This window comes from Platalea leucorodia (genome assembly GCF_965183815.1).
Source record: "Platalea leucorodia genome assembly, chromosome: 8".
Lineage (NCBI taxonomy): Eukaryota > Metazoa > Chordata > Aves > Pelecaniformes > Threskiornithidae > Platalea > Platalea leucorodia.
Window position 1 is genome coordinate 14075827 of NC_138830.1, and position 20808 is coordinate 14096634.

At 45.4% G+C, this 20808-nt stretch overlaps 1 protein-coding gene across 3 annotated transcripts in view; it reads left to right on the forward strand.

The window, feature by feature from the left end:
* CCDC50 (coiled-coil domain containing 50) overlaps nt 1-20808 on the forward strand; it is a 44870-nt gene that overhangs the window by 17792 nt on the left and 6270 nt on the right. For 2 of the 3 annotated variants that reach the window (XR_014229082.1, XM_082320684.1), the window contains exons 2-10: nt 70-132; nt 1466-1595; nt 6524-6614; nt 9691-9808; nt 16759-16856; nt 17470-17514; nt 18075-18179; nt 19119-19198; nt 20227-20324. Coding sequence is in view for 2 of the 3 variants with exons in the window: in XM_082320684.1 (XP_082176810.1) it covers nt 70-132; nt 1466-1595; nt 6524-6614; nt 9691-9808; nt 16759-16856; nt 17470-17514; nt 18075-18179; nt 19119-19198; nt 20227-20324 (828 nt within the window). In the remaining variant the exon portion in view is untranslated. Of the gene's footprint in view, nt 1-69; nt 133-1465; nt 1596-6523; nt 6615-9690; nt 9809-13461; nt 14149-16758; nt 16857-17469; nt 17515-18074; nt 18180-19118; nt 19199-20226; nt 20325-20808 lie in introns of all 3 variants that reach the window. The other variant, XM_082320685.1, reaches the window with a different exon arrangement.

Below are 20808 nucleotides of genomic sequence, written 5' to 3' on the forward strand. Positions count from 1 at the left end.
TGGGGGGGGTTTTTGTTTGTTTGTTTTTGCTCCTGATGCTAATTCTCTTGGCTTTGTTTCCTTATCCAGTGTGTCGAGACTTCGCTGTTCTGGAAGATCATACCTTGGCCTATAACTTACAGGAGCAAGAGAGTAAGTAGGAATGATCTTTGGAACAAACTGAAGCAAATTTGTCCCAACAGATATCTGACTTTGGTTTTGCTAAGAAAAATCCTCCCTGCTTTTATTTCATTTTTATTCTTTTTAACGGAGTACAGATTATTGCTGTCTTCACTGTCCTGTAACACTACTCTGCGTTCTGCCCCAGCTCACATTGTACCCTAGAGATAGTTGCATTTCATGTTTCAATTTTGTGCTTTCCTTTAGAGTTGAGTTTGTTTATGCCATTTGTGACAAAATTGCATGTGGGAGTGCACTTGAGGTTTTGTTGCTGTGCAATGTTTTTAGAAATGACTAGCAATTTTGGAAGCTTCAAGTTTTTATAGGCTGACCTGAGGTGCAACCAGAAGAGGTCTGTTTGTTTACTTATTTCAGAATCGCTGGTGCCTGCCTTTTGAAAGGAGGCTTCCTTTGAAGACATTTTGAGGTAGGGCAGCTGTACACTGTAAGGTGTAAAAAGGTGGAAGAAAAGTACAGACAGGAACTTCAAAGTGACTGGTGATTATTTTTTTTTTTTTTTTTAACATGCTTATCTGTTACTTGGGATATGTTTGCATTGGAGTTTCAGGTGTGGTGACCTCTCTGTTCTGCTTTGCTGGGTGCCAAGACCATTGGTATCTACCAGTACTAGGTGCTAATACCATTCCAGCTACTCCAGCAAGCGTGCAGCTTGTGCTGAAGTTGTGCCCTTGCTGCTGGAACCTGAGACCACTGAATTGAAGCTGGCTCTCAGCTGCAGCTCATGTAGCCTCTTTTCTTGCAGGCAGTATCCATGTATGGTAAAGGACTTGCTGTAGTACTCAGTTGCTCTGTTGCTAAATATAAAGGTAGTGAGATTCTGGAACCGATTATGTTGAGAGTGAGAGGAGTTTCCTCCTCTAGAGGTTCTTGAGAACAAATTAGGGAAGCATCCATCAGAAGTGGTTTAGGTTCAACTCATCCTCACTAGCCTCTGGTGGTCCCTTCCAGCCCCACTTTATTAATCTAGGGTAATTTCCTGTGAAAAAATGAAATTCAAAGCCTAAAAAGCATTCCATATAAATCTGGATGCGATTAAGATATGCAGATCTTGGTTTGGTAACAGACACATGTATACAGCCTCCTCAGTGCTGAAAAGAGGCAATCTCAAGCTGCTAGCGTAATTTTGGTTCAGGACTTCCCCACCTTTAGGGATGTTATATGATGTGTCCCTGCCAAGAACTGTCTTCCTTTCTGGCCTGGAACCTCCCTCCCACTTGCTTTGTCTTGTTCACGCTGTGAAGTTCTGCAGGCTGATTTGGGGGTTCTTGTCTGTGTTTATTTCCAGTTGAGCATCACTTGGCAACAAATGTTCAGCGTAATCGTCTGGTGCAACATGACTTGCAGATGGCCAAGCAATTGCAAGAAGAGGAGGATCTGAAAGCACGTGCTCAAATCCAGAAACACCGAAAAGACTTGTGAGTTTGGGATGGAGCTGTTGAAATGCTAGTCCCATTCGGTCAGAGCACTAAAATCACTGCTTTGATTTGAGTTGATTGACAGTACATGGGGTTCAGGTTGATGAGCCTTTTGCTTTTGTTTCCTTTTTCCTTTGACTATCCGTTGCCGTAAAAGTATTGATACTAGGCTCTGGCACAGAGTAATGAGGACAGGGTGGGAGTAGGTGGCCCTGGGGCCTGTCCTGTCTTTGATTCTGTTGTCTGACCGTGGGAAGGAGCCTTCTTGTTCTGCTGCCTGTTGGGAAAGTGGGGTAACTTGTCCACTTACATTGACCTTTTCCCTGGCTAAAGTCTGAGAAAGAAGAAACCACACCATAGAAATACACAGTGTTACATTCAATTCTCTCTCTTGTGGAAATTGCAGATGTTGGTGTGTTTGCATTGTGCCTGATCAGTGCTTTTGAGGAACTGGGCACAATGCTTTTTGGTGTCCTGCTGCATGGAACAGCTGAAAGCAGCTGCTTGCGCTTGCAGATACTCCAGGGTGAAGTGACCTGGGAAGAGGAGCTGCTGCCCCAGGGTTGCTTGGTGGAGATGGGTGTTGGGGGACAGGCCTTCTCTTGCAGTCGCTGACTTCTGCCGCAACTCTGGGAGAATGTTTAATATGTGATCCAGTTTGCTCAGGCCCCACACACCAGATCTAACCCTGTGGCCTCTGATTTGGCTTTCTGTGTGCCATGGCTCTTAGGCTGTGGAGCTGGTGTAGAAATGAAACATGGTAGTGCAGGGCAAAACAAACTGTACTTCCCAATCCAGAGTTGACATTGGTGCTTTTCTTTGTTGTTGTTGTTGTTGTTGTTGTGTTTGGTTGTTTTTTGCTTTTTTTTTTTTTATTTCCCCCCCACTTAGTCTCTTGCAATGCACAAGGTGTAACAAATGGGTCATATGAGAGGGGTCAGTCAGATCCCGATGGTGAGAGACAGGAGCTTGCTTTCTGATGGGGCTCCCTGCAAATGCAGGGTCTGCAAGGCAGGATGCATCTCCCAGGGGCTGTGTGGCCTCCCGGCTTGTGTCGTGCTCTGTGATGCCACCCACCAGGTACAGTTGGTGGTGGATCACAAACCCTGGGTGGCTCATGTGGCAGAGACAGCGATGGAGTAGAAGAGCTCTGTACTGCAGATGTGCGAGATATCGGACTGGCTTCAAAGGAGCTGCTAGTAAAAGATTTGAAGCTGGGGCGTGACAAATTAGCCACTGTTCTCAGTGTTCCCAGCGTACTCAGGCAGGACTGGGTAGATACATGTGTATCTCTCAAGTCTGCTTTCTTTCAATAGTTTTGTCTTCATTACTAATTAGAGATGTGAGCATGTAAATGACAACATAAAAATTAATTTTGTATGGCAGAGACGATTCCTTTTTGTTACTTGCTGGGAACTGCAACCAATTTTCTTGTTGTAGGACTCTGTAAAATGGGATTTACAAACTTTGTGAGCCAAGTTACAGGCAGAACTGCTGATGCAAAATGTTGTGTCAGCAGCAGTTCTGCTCCTGAAAGCATGAACTCTTCTGCAAGAATAGTAAAAAAGTTGGAGGCATCCTTTTGTAACTGGATCTTTTTATTCCTTAATTCTCTGTACGTTCCCACTGTCTCTTCATTGTGCAAGATCAGCATGTTCTGGCAACAAAATGATCCTCGCTGTTGTTGCTTTATGTATTGTCTGGGATGGTTTGACACTGCAAGGTGATGGGAGGAGTAAAGGGGCAGAACTGGGTGGTCTTTAGAAACAGGGAACATAAAAAAACCTCTTTAAATTTATGGGCTTTCTTCTGTCTTTCAAATCCTAGATTCTCTCAGAAGGACTTTGTGAAGATAAATGAGAGAATAGAAATAACTTTTCTTCTCTTTTTTAAGAATTGAGGGAAACACCAAACGTTATTTTCATGCTTCTTTAAAAGCATCTCTCACATCTAGCTGAGCAGCCTGCACACTGCCAAGCATAGTAGCAAGGTTGCTAAAATAACTGTCGGAAATACCGTGAAAATACGCTCTTTTCTCATTTTGCTCCCAGTGCTGTCATGGTTCTGTAACACTAATGTGAACAGTTCCTTTGAACAGTTCCCTTAAATCCCTTTATTTTTTTTTCTCCTCATCTGGCAACAATTAGTTGTTACAGCCAATGTGAATGGGAGCTTTCTGATCACACTGACCTTTTTTTGGTTTTTGTTTTTTTGTTTGTTTGTTTGTTTTGTGGTGTGTTTTGTTTTGTTTTTTTTTTTTCCTCCTTAAACTGATGTAAACTTTCCCTGACACTCTTAATGCTCCTAGGTATGATGTTTGGGGATGGTGATGTTTGTGTTGCTCTGGCTGATTTCTGGTGACTGATGGGCACTGGAACTCACATGGAAGAAACTGAAGGACAAGAAGAGCTGTCAAAGTTCTTTAACCTATTTTCTTATGCTCAGTCAAATTGAAACACTAGCTTATGTCGATTAACTAATCAAATCTCAGTATTTAATTACCACTGAGCAATAAAACCCAAAATCTAATCTTCTGTTACTGTTCAGTGGTTCTTGGAGATTGTTACGGTGTATTCCAAGATGCATGTCATCAGGAACAAGAAAATGCTTCTGCTTTTGCATTACTTCTAGTGTTCTTTGCTGCAAATGGAGAGGCAATGACCTTGTTGCCTTGGCTCTGAAAGACTATTAGCTGTTTCTGTCTCCTGCAGTAAGGTGTATTTTAAGCATTTAGTCAGTCAGTTGGTGGTGATGAACTTGGCACCTTAGCTCTGCTCACAGGTGCCGGGGGAACTGGAGACGTGCAATGCCTTGATATGTCTGACCTTTCTAACTTATTTTCTACCTGGATTCATGTCCTCTGAGACTGGGGTCGTAAGGGATCCACTATCTTAGGCCCATTGACAGTCTGCTCCCCAGGATTTGCATATTCCGCTATTGTTTTGCTGGGGACTGTGGTTTTCTGCTGGTACCAGGTTTGCCAAGGTCCCTTTTTTATATGGCAGGCTCAAGAACTAGATATGCTGCTATGTGAGTTTGTGTGCCTTTGAACAGGTCTCTCCCTGGACTCAAGCGAAACGCCCATAGGCACACACACAAAATGCTAGGTTTTATTACCTAGATGAAAGAAACTGATGTCTGAAGTTGTTTGACTTATTGATAACTCCAGCCCTACAAACACTGAAATTCATGGGTGCCTTCCAGGACATCTCTAGACGTGGGTCAATTTATGAATATGCACAAGTGTTTGTGAGTGTGGTCGTCTGGGAAAGGGGAGAAAATGTCATGTTGTGACACTGCCTTGGGGTTCGCGTGTACTTGGGGTTCATATAAATAATGTGCTGTACCCAGTTGCAGATCTGCTTCCAAGGAGCAATTGACAGAAATAAAGAAGCTTCTTTTCCTTCTTGCTGCGTGTTCCTTTTCCTTCTTTATGACACATTTAGTTGTTTCTTGGTGGCATTTGTCCTCCAAACCCTCTTCTTGTCACAGTGTACTTCCTCCCCACCCTAAGCCACATACCCACTCTTTCTGTTTCTCTCATTCTTCTTCACTTTCTATAAAAGAAGGCTGTGTGGTGCTATTGACCGCTCGAGCCATGCAACTTCTCTCTCTTTTGCTACCAAAAGTGCTTGTCTGCATTTACTGTTTTAATTTCTTCTGCTCATGTCCTAGACTCTCTTCCAGTCCTTTGCCTCCAAGCTCTCTAGGTCACTTATGCCCTGATCCTTGCTCAAGCCTAGAACTAGTTGCTCCAGCCCACATGGCACAACTTTGACATAGCTGAACCTGCTTCTCTTGAAATATTTGCTTGACTTCCATAATACGCTCTTGGTAGTCCTCCCATCACCTATCTGATCACTGCCAGCATATTCTTCAGAAGATTGTATTCTAATAAAGCAAGCTCTGCCTGTTGCTGTTCCCATTCTCAACTCCTTCTATGCCTTGCCTTTCAGTAGTCTTAGTTGCAGAGATAGCTTACATGTATTTTTCTGACCTGTTCAGAGCTAGGCTTTGGCTCAGTTTCAACAATGCTGAAAAAAAAGCTCTTAATCTGTCTTCTCAAATCCCCCAGCCCTTTTCTGGGTTGCCCTAAGGAACCCCTGGCCATTGTTCCAGCCTGTTTACGAGGCATCAGAGTGCACGGCTGAGTACGGCACAATTCTTGCAGATGCTTTCGGTATGATGTCCCTGAAATACGGCCTTCCCGTCTATCCACACAGACGCAACTCTCATTTCATGTCTCAATTACTCTGGTATCTGTCTGTCTCCGGTTAATGCAGTCTCGTGTTCTTCCCGCATCTGCGCTGGCACTGTGACGATGGCTCCCTCACCCCTCATTTTGACGCACGTCGCTCTTTTGCCTCTTGGCACTGGTTCTGCTTTTGTGTCTCATCCCACCTCAGTGGCATTTTTCATTCATTACTGAATTGCCACCTCCAGCCTCTGCTTGGCCTAGGTACTGTGTTTTGCCATCAGCACTTCTGCACTGTCTCTTTCTTGGCTTTCACATGAAAACCACTTACCAGAAATGCCTGCATTAACCATACCCCTAAAGCCCTCCTTTGGCACCACGTGTACAAAAACTCCTCAGCAGAATTAGACTGTTTGCAGAGACTCCCGTGTGCTACCTTGCCCTGCCCTATCTTATGGTTCCTACCTCCTTTCTTAGCAAACTGCTTATGAATCTGTTTTCGCTTGCTTTATACTTTGATTGTGAATGTTTTGGGAGCTATTTTCTAAATTTGGCCAGCAGTAAGTACAGGGAGTTGTGGTCCCTGGTGAGGATTCATAGGTTCTGCATTAATACCAAGTAATAATTCTTCTGTGTAAATCAGGTGGGTTCTTTAGCTCTTTTATCCCTTTCTCCAGGCTGACTGATGCCTGCGACTTTAGCTGCCTATAATCCTTGTTTCCTTGCCTTCTAGAGAACGACAGGACTGCGAGATCGCTCAGGAAATCCAAGTGAAGCTGGTATTTGAAGCAGAGCAGCGCCGCAGGCAAGAGGAAAAAGACGAGGTAACCTTTAAAGCAGCAGGGATGGCAGGGCTATTTGTAGCAGCCCTTTCAGTGCAGGCATTTCTCGGTCATTAGCCACAGGAGTTGGCTTGCATGGTGTTAGTCCTGGTCCTCACAGATCTTGGTATGCACAGCGATTTCCAGGAGTCCTGTTACAGGAATAAGATATAGTGATAGTCCTCATGCTTGAGGGTCACAAGGGTTGTTGATACCAGTGGCCTTGCTAATGAAGAGGGCAAGTAATAGGTGGGTCTTGTTGAGCTCTTCATTGCCCTGGTGCGGGAAAGTGTAATTGTTTATGCAGTCTGCGATCTGCTTGCTTACTCAAATGCAAGCAGACAGGTGCTACTTTTGGGAGAACTGTGGGTCATGATTGTTTAGTCTTTGGTACAAAGACTTCAGCAGGACCTTCAGCCCAGTGATCCATCTCTGGCTTCTCCATTACCTTCTTTCATTTTCAATTTAGTCTTTCACAGCCTGGACACCCTGATGCAGTTTCTTGCTAGCAGATTCCTTTTCTTATTGCAAAATATTGCTCTGCTGCTGTTGTTTGAGAGTAGGCAGTGTGGCTTGTCCATGGTGTTCAAAGGATTGGGCTTGTTGATCACTTTGTTGTGTCAGCCTGTCAAATTGGGTATTCAAGAGAGCCATAGAGTGGAGGAACACCTGTGTGAGCCTGGAGTGTGGCCCTATTTTTGATTACAGATAGTTTCTTGAGAAGTCTGAGTAGTCTTAAGATGCTCAAGAGGCACCTAGCGGCATTTTTTTCTGTAGGAAGAGCTGTGTTTCCTGAAAGAGCCTGAAATAAGAATCTCTCCTTACCTGACAAATGCAGCAGTTTGTTTGTGCAAGACCTCATTTTCTTCTTGTACCATTAAGTCCAAGCAAATACTGAAAGGGTGCCCAGGCAGACGTGGAAGGGCTTCCAAGAGGAGCTTGTGATAACAGGAGTGGGAGGAACACTCCAACTAAAGCATTTGTGCTATAAATGTGACCATCTGTCTCATTTTTATCAGGAAGGTGAAGGGGATGCAATACTACTCACGTTGGCTGTGGGAATTGCACCTTTCCTTCCTGCTTTATGTAGAGAGCTGCTGGGATGTCAGCAGCGTGACAACAGGTCCCTGCAACCTGTCAAACCAGCATGCTGGGCATCTTGTGCTGTTGGGAGCAATTTTCAAATGAATGTGGCTCAAAGCGATGAGAAGCCATAAATATTCTTTATCTTCCTGCTGGTATGTGGGAAGTTCCCAAGTGTGGCTGAAACATAGCTGGGGACTGAGTTAGACTGCAGCTGGTACCAGGGTGTGGCATGACCGCCCATCTTTGCAACAGGACTTCTGGAGAGCTTGAATTGATACTGCTTCCCTTCCAGGGTCCTCCCCCCCCACCCACCCCAGCGTTTCTTTTGGGTGGGCTTCTGTGCTGATGCAGAGCTCTGAGCAATGTGAGTGAGGCTGCGCAGCGCCCCAGAGGTTTGTCAGCTGGCAGAGCGACAAACATCAGAGCCCCTTCTGTAGCCCTTGGCACAGCATATATACGTGTACCCTGGAGGGCATTCTGTGTTACAGCGGTACTGGCCACGTGTTGGGCTAGTCTTTTATTTGTCACACGTGAGGGTGTGGTAGCTGCCCAGCATATGTGATAGCTCCCTGGTATCAGTAGTGGCTAGCAGCGTTATGCCAATGCTGTGCTTGAGGCACATCCAGTCTGGTGCGCAGGGTTCTTAAATGAAGCGCTAAGCCTACCTGCTTACAAGTCCAGTTTGTAAGAAATGGTTTGTGTGGATTTGGCAGTCCTGAGCTGTCTCAGTCCTGGAGATAATGTGCTTAAGCCTGTGTATTTATAGACTTACTGTACTTGCTAGAAGAGGCTAACCTTGTCAGGGGAGGGAGGTTGTGGGGTTTTCTTTTTGGTTTGATTTTTTTGTTTGTTTGTTTGATAAAGAGCCTGTGCCATCCCCAGGTCCTCCACAAAGCTGGTTACTGAGCAGATCTGATCTGAATCCTGAAATAATAGTTTGTACTTGAACACCCGTCCAATGTCCTCCAGTGCTGGCTTTGCTCTGGAAGGTGTTGGCTCTTAGTTTGCATTTCAGTGATGCCTTTCCTGCCTGCAATGTACACTTTACATGCGTGGCTCTACAAAGGTCTTGAGGATTAGGGAGGCTTAAATGAATGGCATCCAAAGGGCTAGCATGCCTTGCTGCTATCTTCTAGCTTCTCTTCCTAGTTTCAGACTAACTCCACTGACTTGCAGGCTTCTGGGCCTCAAATGAGCAAGCCCCAGGGAGCTGTTTGCTATTGCTAAGCCTTGTTGATCCATTAGTCATCTCGAAAGAAAACCAATTAGGAAAATGGAATGCTATTCTCTTTGATGGCATATCTACCAAAACTGTGACAGAAGATAAATGGCTGCAGTCCCCACAGTGCTTCTGCCTTGTGCCTAGTCCCCTCTTCCTAACGTCCCTTTCGATTTTCTTTTCCTTTAGCCTCTGTCTGTCAAATTGATGCATTTCCCTGCCTGGTATCCTACAGTCCCTGTAAATTGCAGCTGGTTTGAAGTGAGTTCATGACTTGCTCTGGGAACTCCTTCCAGTCTGAAAGGCCTTCAGCTGGAGATAGGCTTTGCCTCTGTGTTTTTCTTTCCCTGGTGGAGTTCAGGGTGGAGGTCCAGCCTACTCGTGTGAGTGGGCGTGCGCTTGTGTGACTTCCAAATCCTTGCTGAAAGCCCGAGGTTGCACCTGCAGTCCTTTCTGCAATGCTTTGGCTGTTAGGGCTTTGCAGGCTTGTGTGCAGGTGGAACAGGAACTTGTGAGTCTGCCACGGGGCTGGAAGCTCAGCAGTGGGCCTGGGTGAGGTTGGATACTGGTGTTGCTGAGGTGGTCCCTTGTGTCAGCCACTAAGTTGGAAGCCTCATCCAGCTGAGGGGTTGAATTTGAGAGTAACCCTGTTGTTGCCGTGTCTGAAAAATTAAACTATCAGGATTTTTATAACTGAATAAAGAATTTGAATAAAAGAATCTGGATATATTTTGGGGGGGGAAAGGTAAAGTCTATTTTCTTCCATCTCTGCAGGACATTGCCCGCCTCCTACAACAAAAAGAACTGCAGGAAGAAAAAAAGCGCAAGAAGCACTATCCAGAATCCCAGGGACACACAGGCTATGAAGATAGCTATTATGCAGAAAATGGAGGTATGTGTCTGCTAGATAAAGGATCAAGGTCATAGCAGTATAGGTGAACCTGGTGATCTGGCAACTCTGTATAGGAGATTTCCCTTATCCTACAGTCCTGCATTCAGCACTGTAGCATTGCCTCAGTTTCCAGGGTCAGGATCAGACTTTATTCTAGAAGCAGGAAATATTAAAAAAAAAAAAAAGTCGAGAAGACAATTTTATAACTTTTGATGTCCTGGAAGATGGCCCAAAGGACAGGGGTAGGGTGTGTGGTGTGTATATGTGCAAGCACACCCGTGCATGCATGTTTTGAAAGGGCTTGTGGAAAAAGACAGTAGCTGATGGTAGTGATAAGCCACAGTTACTTCTGTGTAACACCACAAGCGTGCGGGGGAGAAATTCAGACGCAATTCCACGTTTGCATTCAAAGAGAAGCAGTTCCGTGTGCTCATCTGCAATGCTGGCGCAGCTACATGTGTAAAGGAATAAATGCTGGTTCATGGAACAGCCTTTCAAAAATAACTCCTTGCAGGTATGTATCCAAGCATTAAAATTAGCACAACCACTTTGAATGACTTACTGAATAACAAGGTCATCTCCACGGAATGTCTCTGCTGTGATTATCATCTGGGACTGTACGTTGTAGAAAAGATATGACCCACAGTGCTGTATTGCTTTCTCTTGGTCGACTTCTGTGATTGAATACAGACCTTCTTTAAATTGGGAGGAGAGAATCAGGGTGTATTTAATTACGGAGCAATCCGGGGTTGGCTTTGCTGTGCTCTGGTGGTGGTTCTTGTGTTCTTTCTTCAAAACAAAAAAATGTGGTGGGGAAGAGACGGGCTGCTTTTGATTAACAGATTGTGAAGATGAAGATCAAACCTCTTATTTCTCATTTTAACGTCAATGCCATTGGTGATTTTAAATGTCTTTTGTTTGAACTTACACAAAGTATTTTAGTTTCAATTGAGAAGAAGTTCAAGGATGGCCAAGAAAACACAAAGCGCAAAGTGCAAAACAGTAACCAAGTGGAAACTTCATGACCACAAGTTCTGCTATATGTACAGAGCTGGGAAAGACTTTGATCTTGGAGTCTTATGGCCAAGCCACACTTCAATTTTTCAGAATTAAATGGGACAAGTTCCTGAAAAAATATATGTAATAGTGTTGCCATGCAGAGATGGTAGGACAGGATGGATTTTTGTAGCGGAAATCAGCTGACAAAAGCCTGAGACTCTGAACTGAGGCTGTGGTGTGGACTTGGGGAGCAGGATATCTTGTGGGTCTAATTTTTCTTCCTGCAGTAATCTGTAGTCTCAGAGGTGAGGTAGAAGGTGTTTTGCCTGACCATTCGTAGCAGTGCTGCTCTTGATCCCTGCTCCTTAAAAATTAGAAAGGACTGCAGTGGATTTTGGTGCCTGGATCATCTTAGTCCGTTGATCTGGAACCTCTTAAATGCTTGGGCACCATTTGATTAGGCTTCAGCATCCTCGGCTTGTATAATCCTCATTGCTTGTGAACTTAAGCAAAAAAAGCCCTGGCTTTGTTTGGGTTTTAGTCTGTCTTGAGACTGAATAAAAATTTATCTGCATCTAGGAGGAGTGTGGATTAGGGCTATTGCTCCAGAGCAATCTGAGCTCTTAAAAAAGTGGAAAAATAAACATGGAAAAAAGGCAGAGTTTCTCCCAGAAGTGTCTGTGCCACAAAAAACATTTCTGTATTCGCTCAGTCACTTGCTGCTTCAGAGAGTAACACCAAGACTTTAAAGAGTGTTTACACGGCCCCTGTGGAAGGTGCCGCAGGAACCGGTGCCTGCTGAGGAGTTAATCGCCCCGAGATACCCCAAAAGCAAACCTTCTGCTCGGGCTGTCTGGCATGGTCATATTACCTGCAGCGATCCTTTCCCAGCGTGGCCATGCTTTGCTCTTTTGTGATCTCCTGCGCTCTGCTGCTGTATTTATTGAGCTTTCTTTAATGACAAAATTGAATTAATTCTTAGACCCTTGTTAGTATCGTTCAAAAACTGACTCTTGCTTTCAGGCTCTGGTCTCCGTTGTTCAGTAAGTCACTTAGATTGTTTTATTGGATATTTGTTTTCTGTAAATCATGTGAATGATCTAAAACTGAATAGAAAAAACTACCAGTTAACAGGAACTGCTGTGGTTACTCTTATACTTCTTGGATTTTTAAAAATAGACCTGTTATGGATAAAAGTAACACAGAATTGTTTTCAAGGTGGATTTTCTGTGGGTATATTTTTGCTGGCTCTGAAAAAGTTTTATCTGAATAGAATGACTTGAAGGGAACATTCAGTTTTGTTTTTTTTTTTTTTTTTTAAATCTGGATGACTGGAAGGAAGGCAGAACTACTTGTTAGAACAGAGTGCAGTTCATGTGCAGGGAAATCTACTTTAAATATTTTTAGATACTATAAAAAAACTCAGCAGTGGAGAAGGAAAGTCTTACACTGCTAGGTTTTTGGTTTGTTTTTTTTGTATAGTTCTGTTTCAAATCAGCCTCTGCTTCAAGGAAATTTTTTTTTCTTCAGAAATATGCCTTCATTCTGAAAAGCTGCGGTAGAGATAATAGTTCACTAAGTGCAATGATTTTTCTTAGCAAATAGGTTGATTGGAAAATAAATCGATCAGCAGATTGTATGCAGGCAGACTGTTGCATCCTCATAGCTGTGTCAGGTTTGTTACTGAAACTAAAAGCAAAGAAAATTTCCACCTGCTTTTTGGAAAGCACGGAGGAAACAACCCTGCCAAGCTGCTGAGTAAGCGGCTTTTCCAGCTACATTGCTGAGATCAGGAGCCTGGGTTTCGTAAAGTCTTATCCTGCCCTTAAATTTCCGTAGCCCTCTCTGCAGTCAGAGCCTAAACTTTTTATTTAGGCAATGAATAAGTGCAGGTCCTGAAACTTCTGAGTCTGCAAGAGATACGTGACAGTCTGTGGTGGAAGATATTTGGAATCTGCAGCTATCCATCATCTCATTATTGCTTTTTTAAAAGAAAACAAAAAATCCCATCCCACTTGTCTCTTTCTCTTCTGCTTTATGTGGGTCTTCCCCCCGCATGAGGTGAGGCTGTTTTTTCTGATGGAAAAACCTTGTGCCTGAAGCCAGGGCAAGGCACCGGTGCTCATAAACCAGGACCCAACCTGATCCTCTGCTTAGTTCCTCCTGGCCTTACACCCCCACCCCCATTGCCTCCCAGCCTCACCTGCACCTTGCACCCTCCTTTGCAAGCCTTTCTCTGCTGGTTTCAGTGTCCTGCAGCAGTGACGTGTCACCAGGAGATGAGCTGCTCTGCTGGCTGTTTTTTCAGCCCCAATGGCATCGTTAAAAGTCCTTCATCTCCATATTGGCTTGTCCTTGTCTTAGGAGGTGCTGAGACACACTTTTGGGCTGGACCTGTGCTTTCTGTTCCAACCCCGTTGCCTCCCGTGCTGCCCTGCTGCTAGCCAGGCTGCTATTTCACTCTGTCACCTGTAATATCCTGCAAGCGTTATATTCCTGTTATTCTTCTTTCTGATCCTGTCATGCTTTGCCTGCATTTCTAGCTTCTACTTGCATCAAGCTCCCTCATCTGCATGCTGTGAGTCTGGCCTCGCTGAACCACCATTAACCCCTGCACCACTAACCCACTCGTTGTTTGTCCCCCCATTGCTCAGAGCACCCCTGGGGTGACCCCAGAGAGCAGGTTTCTGAGCCTCACAGGGCACGCAGTGGTGACAGACGCATGCACTGGCAGAGAGAGCACAGAGAAACACCCTCGCCTTTGTCCGACGGTGCTTCCGAACACAGGCATTCCACCTCGGAGGATTGTCAGAGGTCTCCTCAACCAGGTGAGGCCAGCAATGGCCATCGGCAGGAGTGGAAATCAGCCAGCCAGGGAAGGTCCAGGAGACATCCCAGCCTTGACCTGGAAAGAGAGGCTGAGGGCAGCACCTATGACCACAGCAATAGCTGGGAGCCACGGGAGAGAAGAGCAGCCGGCAGGGAGAAGGCTTGGAGACCTCTCAGTCTTGACCTGGAGTCAGAGCATGGACTCGCAGACCAGGTGCAGCGCAGCAGTAAGTCAACAAGGCAAAACAGAGAAAAGCGCCTTCCTCTTCTTGAGATGGAACTGGAGGCTGAGCAGGAGACCTGGCTGGTGCGCCCTGCAAAACACAAATCTCGTCATCAAGGCCACTCGTCACACAGGATGATGCATGAGAAGAAGCTCCATGATGCTGAATCCAGAGATGATCATAGGAGGGGTGAGGAGAGAGACTGCAAAAGGGCAGGACATAGGAGACGTTCCCCCTCCCCACACGCTGTGACCCAGGGGAAGGTTGGAGACTGCCAGCGACACTCAGGTAACCAAGTGATGGGGAAGGTGTACGTACCTGTGGGGATCGACCTTTTGCGTGCCCCATCCTGGTGTCTTGACATCTGTGTTGTTTCCTTTGAAGATGCTTCTCTCCAATATCCACCTGCAATGTGTACATGGTGAATCCTGCCCAGGTTTCTCCCTTATTTGGTGAGATTCTTCTTGCCCATTAATGTTCTTGCTCTGTTTATTTCCTGACATGTTCCATGGCATCAGAGGATGAATAAGAAGGTATTGTTGGAAATGTTGTCCCTGGTATCCTGCATTTAAGAAAAACAAACAAACAAAAAACCAAACCAAAACAAACCCCCAAAGAACCAACAACCAGCTTTTGCTTTCATGATCTATTTTGTGTTGTTAATTTGGGATGCAGGGCTGTAAGTGAGGACGGTTAAGCTTAAGCACTAACAAGCCGGCAATTTCCATCCAGTTCTTATTGAAAACCCTGCTGGCAACATAATTAATTCACTTTGGGCAAAGTTTGGTAGTGGCACTAGGTGTCCGACTGGGCTCTGTTTGTAAGATGGAGTTCTTGTCAAATTCTGTACAAGTGGATATTTCTGGGAAACTTGTACCTGTGTAGTTCTTGTTCAATAGTACTTGGGGACTGGTGGGCTTTAAAGATCCAGATCCATCTTTCTGCTTTTAAAACTACGCTGGGGGTGAGGGTGACCTGTCTCTTAGTGAAAGTAGGTGTTTAGAGACTTGGATCTATGTCTGTCACAGCATGGGAAAATTGTCCTTTAAGCCACCTAACTGGTCTTCACTTGGATAAGGTGGGGATGATAATGCGTGTCTGTCTCTGGAGATGCTGGGAGAATTATTGTTTGTCTTCATCATACAAAAGTTTTCTTTGGGAAGTGGAAGATGTTAAGCAGGTCTTTGCCCTGATACAATGTGGGTCCAAGTGACTCAGTATCCCATCACATTGAGTCAAAATAGCCAGAAGCTCACATCCTCTTCCTGTGAGCTGTGGTCATGATGAGCTTCGTGCTCCCCCGAGCGTGGGCAGAAGTGATGGGGAAGTAACGTTTATTGTTGTATTCTGGGCAAATGAAGCCTGGCACAGATCAGTGTGTGAAGAAAGCTCAGCCTCAGGCTAGCCAGCAAACAATTCCTGGAAATGTACTTCTATTTTTCATAGAGGTAATGCTGTACAGGAACCTGTTAGCCATGCTGTTGTTCATTCCAGCATGGTAAAACTGTGTTTACCTTGACCTTGGAAGCCTTCTGAATAATTTAACTCTGACCAAACTGGTGGTTTTTGCCAGAGTTTCTGTGCTGGCCAGAGATTGCAGCTCTTCACAGCTTGGAAAGGCCAGGTCATATGCTTACCCATAACATGCCAGAGCTGAAGTTCTCTTCCTATGCTAAGATGGCTTGTAAGAGGGGTGTTAATTGCTTAAGATCATTGATCACTTGATTCAAACAAATGAAGAAGCAGAAAACCCCACATGCCTCCTCTAATACCTGTAGAAGAGGTGGTTTCCTATTCCACAGTCTTATTCTGGGTTGATGCATGAAGTTTCTGGCCCCCTGCAGTTTGAAGTCTGCAGGATACTTGGTGGAGTATGATGGTGGTTTGTTGGTAGATGCACATAAAGTTTTTTGAGGTCAGTTGGTTACTTCATGTTTTACCCTTGGTCTTATGAGATGGGAAGGAAACTGATAGGTGGCCCAGTAAGATGTAACAGGTATTTATAATAAATGTGTAAATCGTGTAACTGGAGGTATGAAAGTTTTGAGTGAAACTTTATGGATTTGAGGTGGAAGAAAGACATCTGGAGTGTTTGTATACTATGGACACAAAGCAGAAAGCTCATTTGGATGTCCGAGATGTCTGAACAATACAGTTCAGACTGCAGATGGAAGGAGAAGGCATTCATTGTATGTGAGTGAAGTCATAACAGGGATGCGGTGAGACTCCTTTGAGGGCCTCATACAAATAGACTATGGAGAGTCTCAAAATGCAACATTTTAAATCACTTGGAGATGGTTTATCTTTAAAATAAATGAACAAATAAACTCTGTACTCAAAGCAAGAGCTGAACCTTGCATGAACGTCAAAAATGTTTACTTGGCAGCTTTCTCACTGTGAATTGTAAAATTCATGGATCAGCCCAAGGAAGAAATTGTCTGAAACCTCATGTGAGCCTGTCCCAGGCAACTTTTGCAGCCTGTGCCGCTCTAGTGGTGTGTTCACAGGCTCTGCTGTGCTTGTAACAGATGTTGGGCTGCTCTCTGCCCAGTTTTGCCAGTGTATCTGTATCAACACAGAGTGTCAAAAATTACGCTTCCTTTGCTAGCATTGCTGTGTCAGCAAAGACTTCAAGGGATGTGGCCTCTTCTGCCATATAGTTGCATTTATCATATAAGACATTGTGTATCAGGTATTTGTATATGCATAGAGAAGCCTTCTTAAGGTGTGTGCTGCACCTCAGCTGAAGATACTCAAACCAGCTGTCTGGCAGGTATGCTGTCGTGGTCTCTGGTTCCCTTGAGTGGGGCTTTTGCAGCTGGCTGAGGAGATGGTGGGGATTTCCTTACCAAAGCATTTAGAAAATGGTAAGTTGATTGTTTTCTCTCAATTCTGTAGGCACTAAGTTGAGGGGGACGATGTATGATACACCCCGAAGGGAACAGGAGTTGTCTGATGCAGAGATTGCTCGGAAGCTGCAGGAGGAAGAGCTCCTGGTAAGTAGCGAGGATGCTTTAGTCAACTCGAAGGAACTAAGATAGCCAGCGATGACAACTTTAACTTGTAAAGCTTTTATATATGATAGTGACTTTAAGACCTAAGGTCTTGCTACTGTGCGTTCTGGTAATTACCTTTGTCTCCCATACACACACATATGGAGCGACAGCTTGCATCTAGCCAGCAGAGCCCTATTTTCTGAAATAAACACCCAAAAATTAAATGACTGAAGCAGAGTGATATTAAATGAACGTTTCCAGGCAGGTAGAGATGGTGTCTAGTTAGTGTGGTCAGCCCAGAAGTGAGACAGGCCAGTGCCCATCTTTGAGAGAGGGGGAAGCAGGGTGGGCAATGTGTTGTGGTGTTGTCTGGCAGATAGATGAGGGCAAAACTCAGCTGAAGAGCTGAAATGACAGTTTGGTGTTGGGTTGTGAGGTAAGTATTGAGGCACCTAAGAGGAGAGGATGGTAGCATATTTGTATGGGCATCTACTTGCCCTGGCCAGTAGGTTAATGGGTATGAATAATTCAGAGGTCTTACTCTTTTCTCTTTTGTCTCTGTTTTTTCTCCATGTCGCCGCTGCCACCCCCCCCCCCCCTTTTTTTTTCCTAGGCTAACGAGGCAGATCAGAAGGCAGCTCAAGTAGCCCAAGATGAGGTGAGCAAGAAGTCAAATGTTTGTGGTATTCCTTTACTTGTGGAAACTGCTAAATCTTACTTGTCCCCTCTGACCCTCTAGTTGTTTGATTCCCTCCTTGTAGGGGAAGCTCAGGGCTCCAGTGAGGTTTGCTCCTGGCTGGTTTTCATGTATGTGCTCAGGCTGACCAAGCAGGGAATTGCGCTACCTGTTGCAGCCGTGGCAGAGGAAGGAAGTTCATGTCTGTGTAAGAGCATCTCTTGTAACTGAGCCCCAAGGGAGATGGGAGATCAGAGATGCTGCGAGATGAACACCACCACCCCCCCCCGCCCCGCATTGAAGGAAAAGGGATAAAGGGCAGAAAGGCTCTGCAAACACAGTTCTGGCAAATCAGGGATCCACTGGGCATGCTGCATGTAGTCAGTCTTAATTTTGCCCTGTCACTTAATTATGGATCACAGATGGATGAAATCCTGGCTTTGCACCCTTCCCATTCAGCCACTGTCCATAGGAAAGGGTTTCAATAACTGAAACCCACAGGAGTAGTAAGTCTGACATGCTCTCTGTATTTTCCCTTGTAGGAAATTGCCCGACTCTTGATGGCCGAGGAGAAAAAGGCTTTCAAGAAAGGGAAGGAGAGAGAAAAGTCTTCCTTTGAAAAGAGGAGGCATGATCAAGACTGGAAGGTATGTCAAGCTTCAGGAGGCGACACAAATGAAGTGCTATAATGTTATTCCTGTTTCCAGAGGGAGGTGAGGGTGTGTGGTGAGAGCAAAAGGAATGATGCAGACTCTTGCTGCCTGTTATTCAGCTGCTTCCCAAGCCTTTTGGAGCCACCTCCTTGGTTAGATGCTCTTTGGCTTCAGTCTCAAGCAAGGTAAGCCTTGGGCTCTGGCCTTGGATGTTGCCGATGGATGTCACAGCACCTTGTGGCCTCCCTCAAGTACTATCAGTCCTCCTGGTGCAGGATCTTCCCTCTGCTGAAATCCTGACTGTAGCAATAAAAGCAGTAGTTGATTCTGTTTGGCACCACAGGTATAAGGACAACGCAGCTGCTCCAGTTGTCACTGTGCTTCATAATAAAATTGGCTCTATAATGAAAAGTAATGAGTGTATCAGGCCTAGATTTTTGTATGAGTAATACTACAGAGGCGTGGCTAGCCAATGTGGAAGATGATAGGAAACAGATTTCATGGTCTGCACTGGTAAGGTGCTAAAGGGGGTGTTGGGTTAATCTTGCGGCCAGTTGAAGGTAGCTCTGATGTTATCAGCCTCCTTACTCTGAGTGGTTGCAGGAGCACAGCTGTGTGCAGCTGGTCCCTCCTGCTCAGCCCAGTCATGTGCACAGTCATTACACACTGACCGAAGCGTTCAACCCCAGCTTCAGGACGGGTCCCCTGGCGCTGTCTTATATTTAGAGTAAAAATTGAATTTGGCTCAGCAAGGCTGAGTTTCATTTACTGGAAACTAGTTCTGATACTGCCGTTCGCATGTGTCTGGCTGTAGTTAGTTGTGTGTATAAACTGAGCACAAAAGGACAGCATGGAGCTGTGGCATCGTCAGTGCACTGGCTGGTGTCTTGCAAGGCACACAGATGAGATGCTTTCCCTTCTTCTTTCCATAAGCATGATGCAAGCGAGTCCACGCGCTCGAGGTCAAAAGAAGGGCCTGAAACGCAGCGACACAAAGGCGACAGGTCTTCAAGGTGAGTTTGAACTGGCTGGTAAAAATGGGAAAATGCAGTTAGGAAGCTGCTCGGAGGCTGAGGGAGGAGTTGTGGGGGCAACCAGCTTAATGCACTCACAGGGGCTTGGTAGAGAACAGTGGTTTTAACACTGGAAAGAGATGGAGGGGCATAGAGCTCGTGAGGTGTTTGGTGACACGCGTCACTCGTTGCGCTCGTGGCGTTTGTCCATATCGCTCCCCCTGCCTGGTGCTGACGGAGATTGATGAGCTTATGCAGTGACATTTGTTAAATGGCAGAGAAACACTGAGAGGGTTAAAGAGCTTCTGGGGATGTGAAACCCAAATGTCATCTCTGGGCAGGAAGGAGTAATCACGATGCATTTGCACAGCTGCTCCCTTGGGGCCTTGCTGCCAGTTAAGCCCTGTACAGTGCTCCCACTGCTGCGTGTGGACACCTTCCTGCAAGCAAGTATGTTGTGCTTTGGGGTACCTCATCCCAGAGCTGATGGGAGCGTGCTGTAGCCCAGTGCTGCTTCTGAATCACTTGGTACCTTGGCCTGATGTTCCTCAGGAGGGACTGAACCCTGGAAGTGACCCCAGTGACTTTGATCTCCAATCCAGATATGAGCCTAGAAGTTCTTGTTGAATTTGCAAAAGAAGCAACAAATGAGGTGTTCAGGTGGAGACAGATCTTACTAAAATACTCTGGGGTTAAAACTGGGCAAGAATTAAACACTTCAAAATGTTGCTCTTTTGGGTGAGGTTTGCATCAAACTTCATAATGGAAATTCTTTGTTTCCTGACAACTTGAAACTATTATTAAATGAAAGCAGTCCATGAGAAGCAGTGAATACTGTGCATTTCTCGCTGCAGAAACAGTACAGGCTGTGCTCAGGGGAGCTGGTCTGCAGGTGGAAAGTCTGGGCCAGACAGTTTGCATCACACTCATAGGGACAGACCAGGCAGTTGAGGTGTTGCTTTTGCCATTCTGTTACGTCTTTGAGGTTTTTTTTCCCCCCAACACTTCTTTTTCACTGTGCTTGGCAGGTCACAGCCTCTCCTCAATGACTTTGAACATGCTCGGTATTACACAAGCCAGCCCAGCCCCTTGCGCCAGATCCCCAAACCTGAGCACTCTCCTAAAGGTAGGATCAAGCCCATGGTTGCCCCAGCACCTGGGTTATTGTGGGCTGTTTCCCTGAAATAAGCAGCCTGCAGGAGAGGATGTTTGAAAGAGATGCTAATAGAGAGGAGGAATGGGTATTATTGCCCCAGCAGGCAGCTGATGATAGTCAGTGTTCAACTTGTACTTGCTGAGCACGTTGCAGGCTGAGAGACTAAAAAGCTGAATTGGTTTGCCTTGAGTTTGTCAAACTGCTCTCTGCATGTCCTCTGTGATCTCTTAATGATGAATGACTGTAAATCCAGACAGCAAATGAAGGAGAAATAACATGAAGACAATGACATGATGGATTTTAGGTGACTCACTAGTACCAAACAATCCAAGACAAAACCTCGCAGTATCACCTGTCTGGCGGGCGGATGGGATGATCAGACAGACGCTTGTCCTGAGAACAGGCTTGTTTTGTTCCTGTAGCATCTCAGCACTGCTTTGTTGGCTTGTTTCCT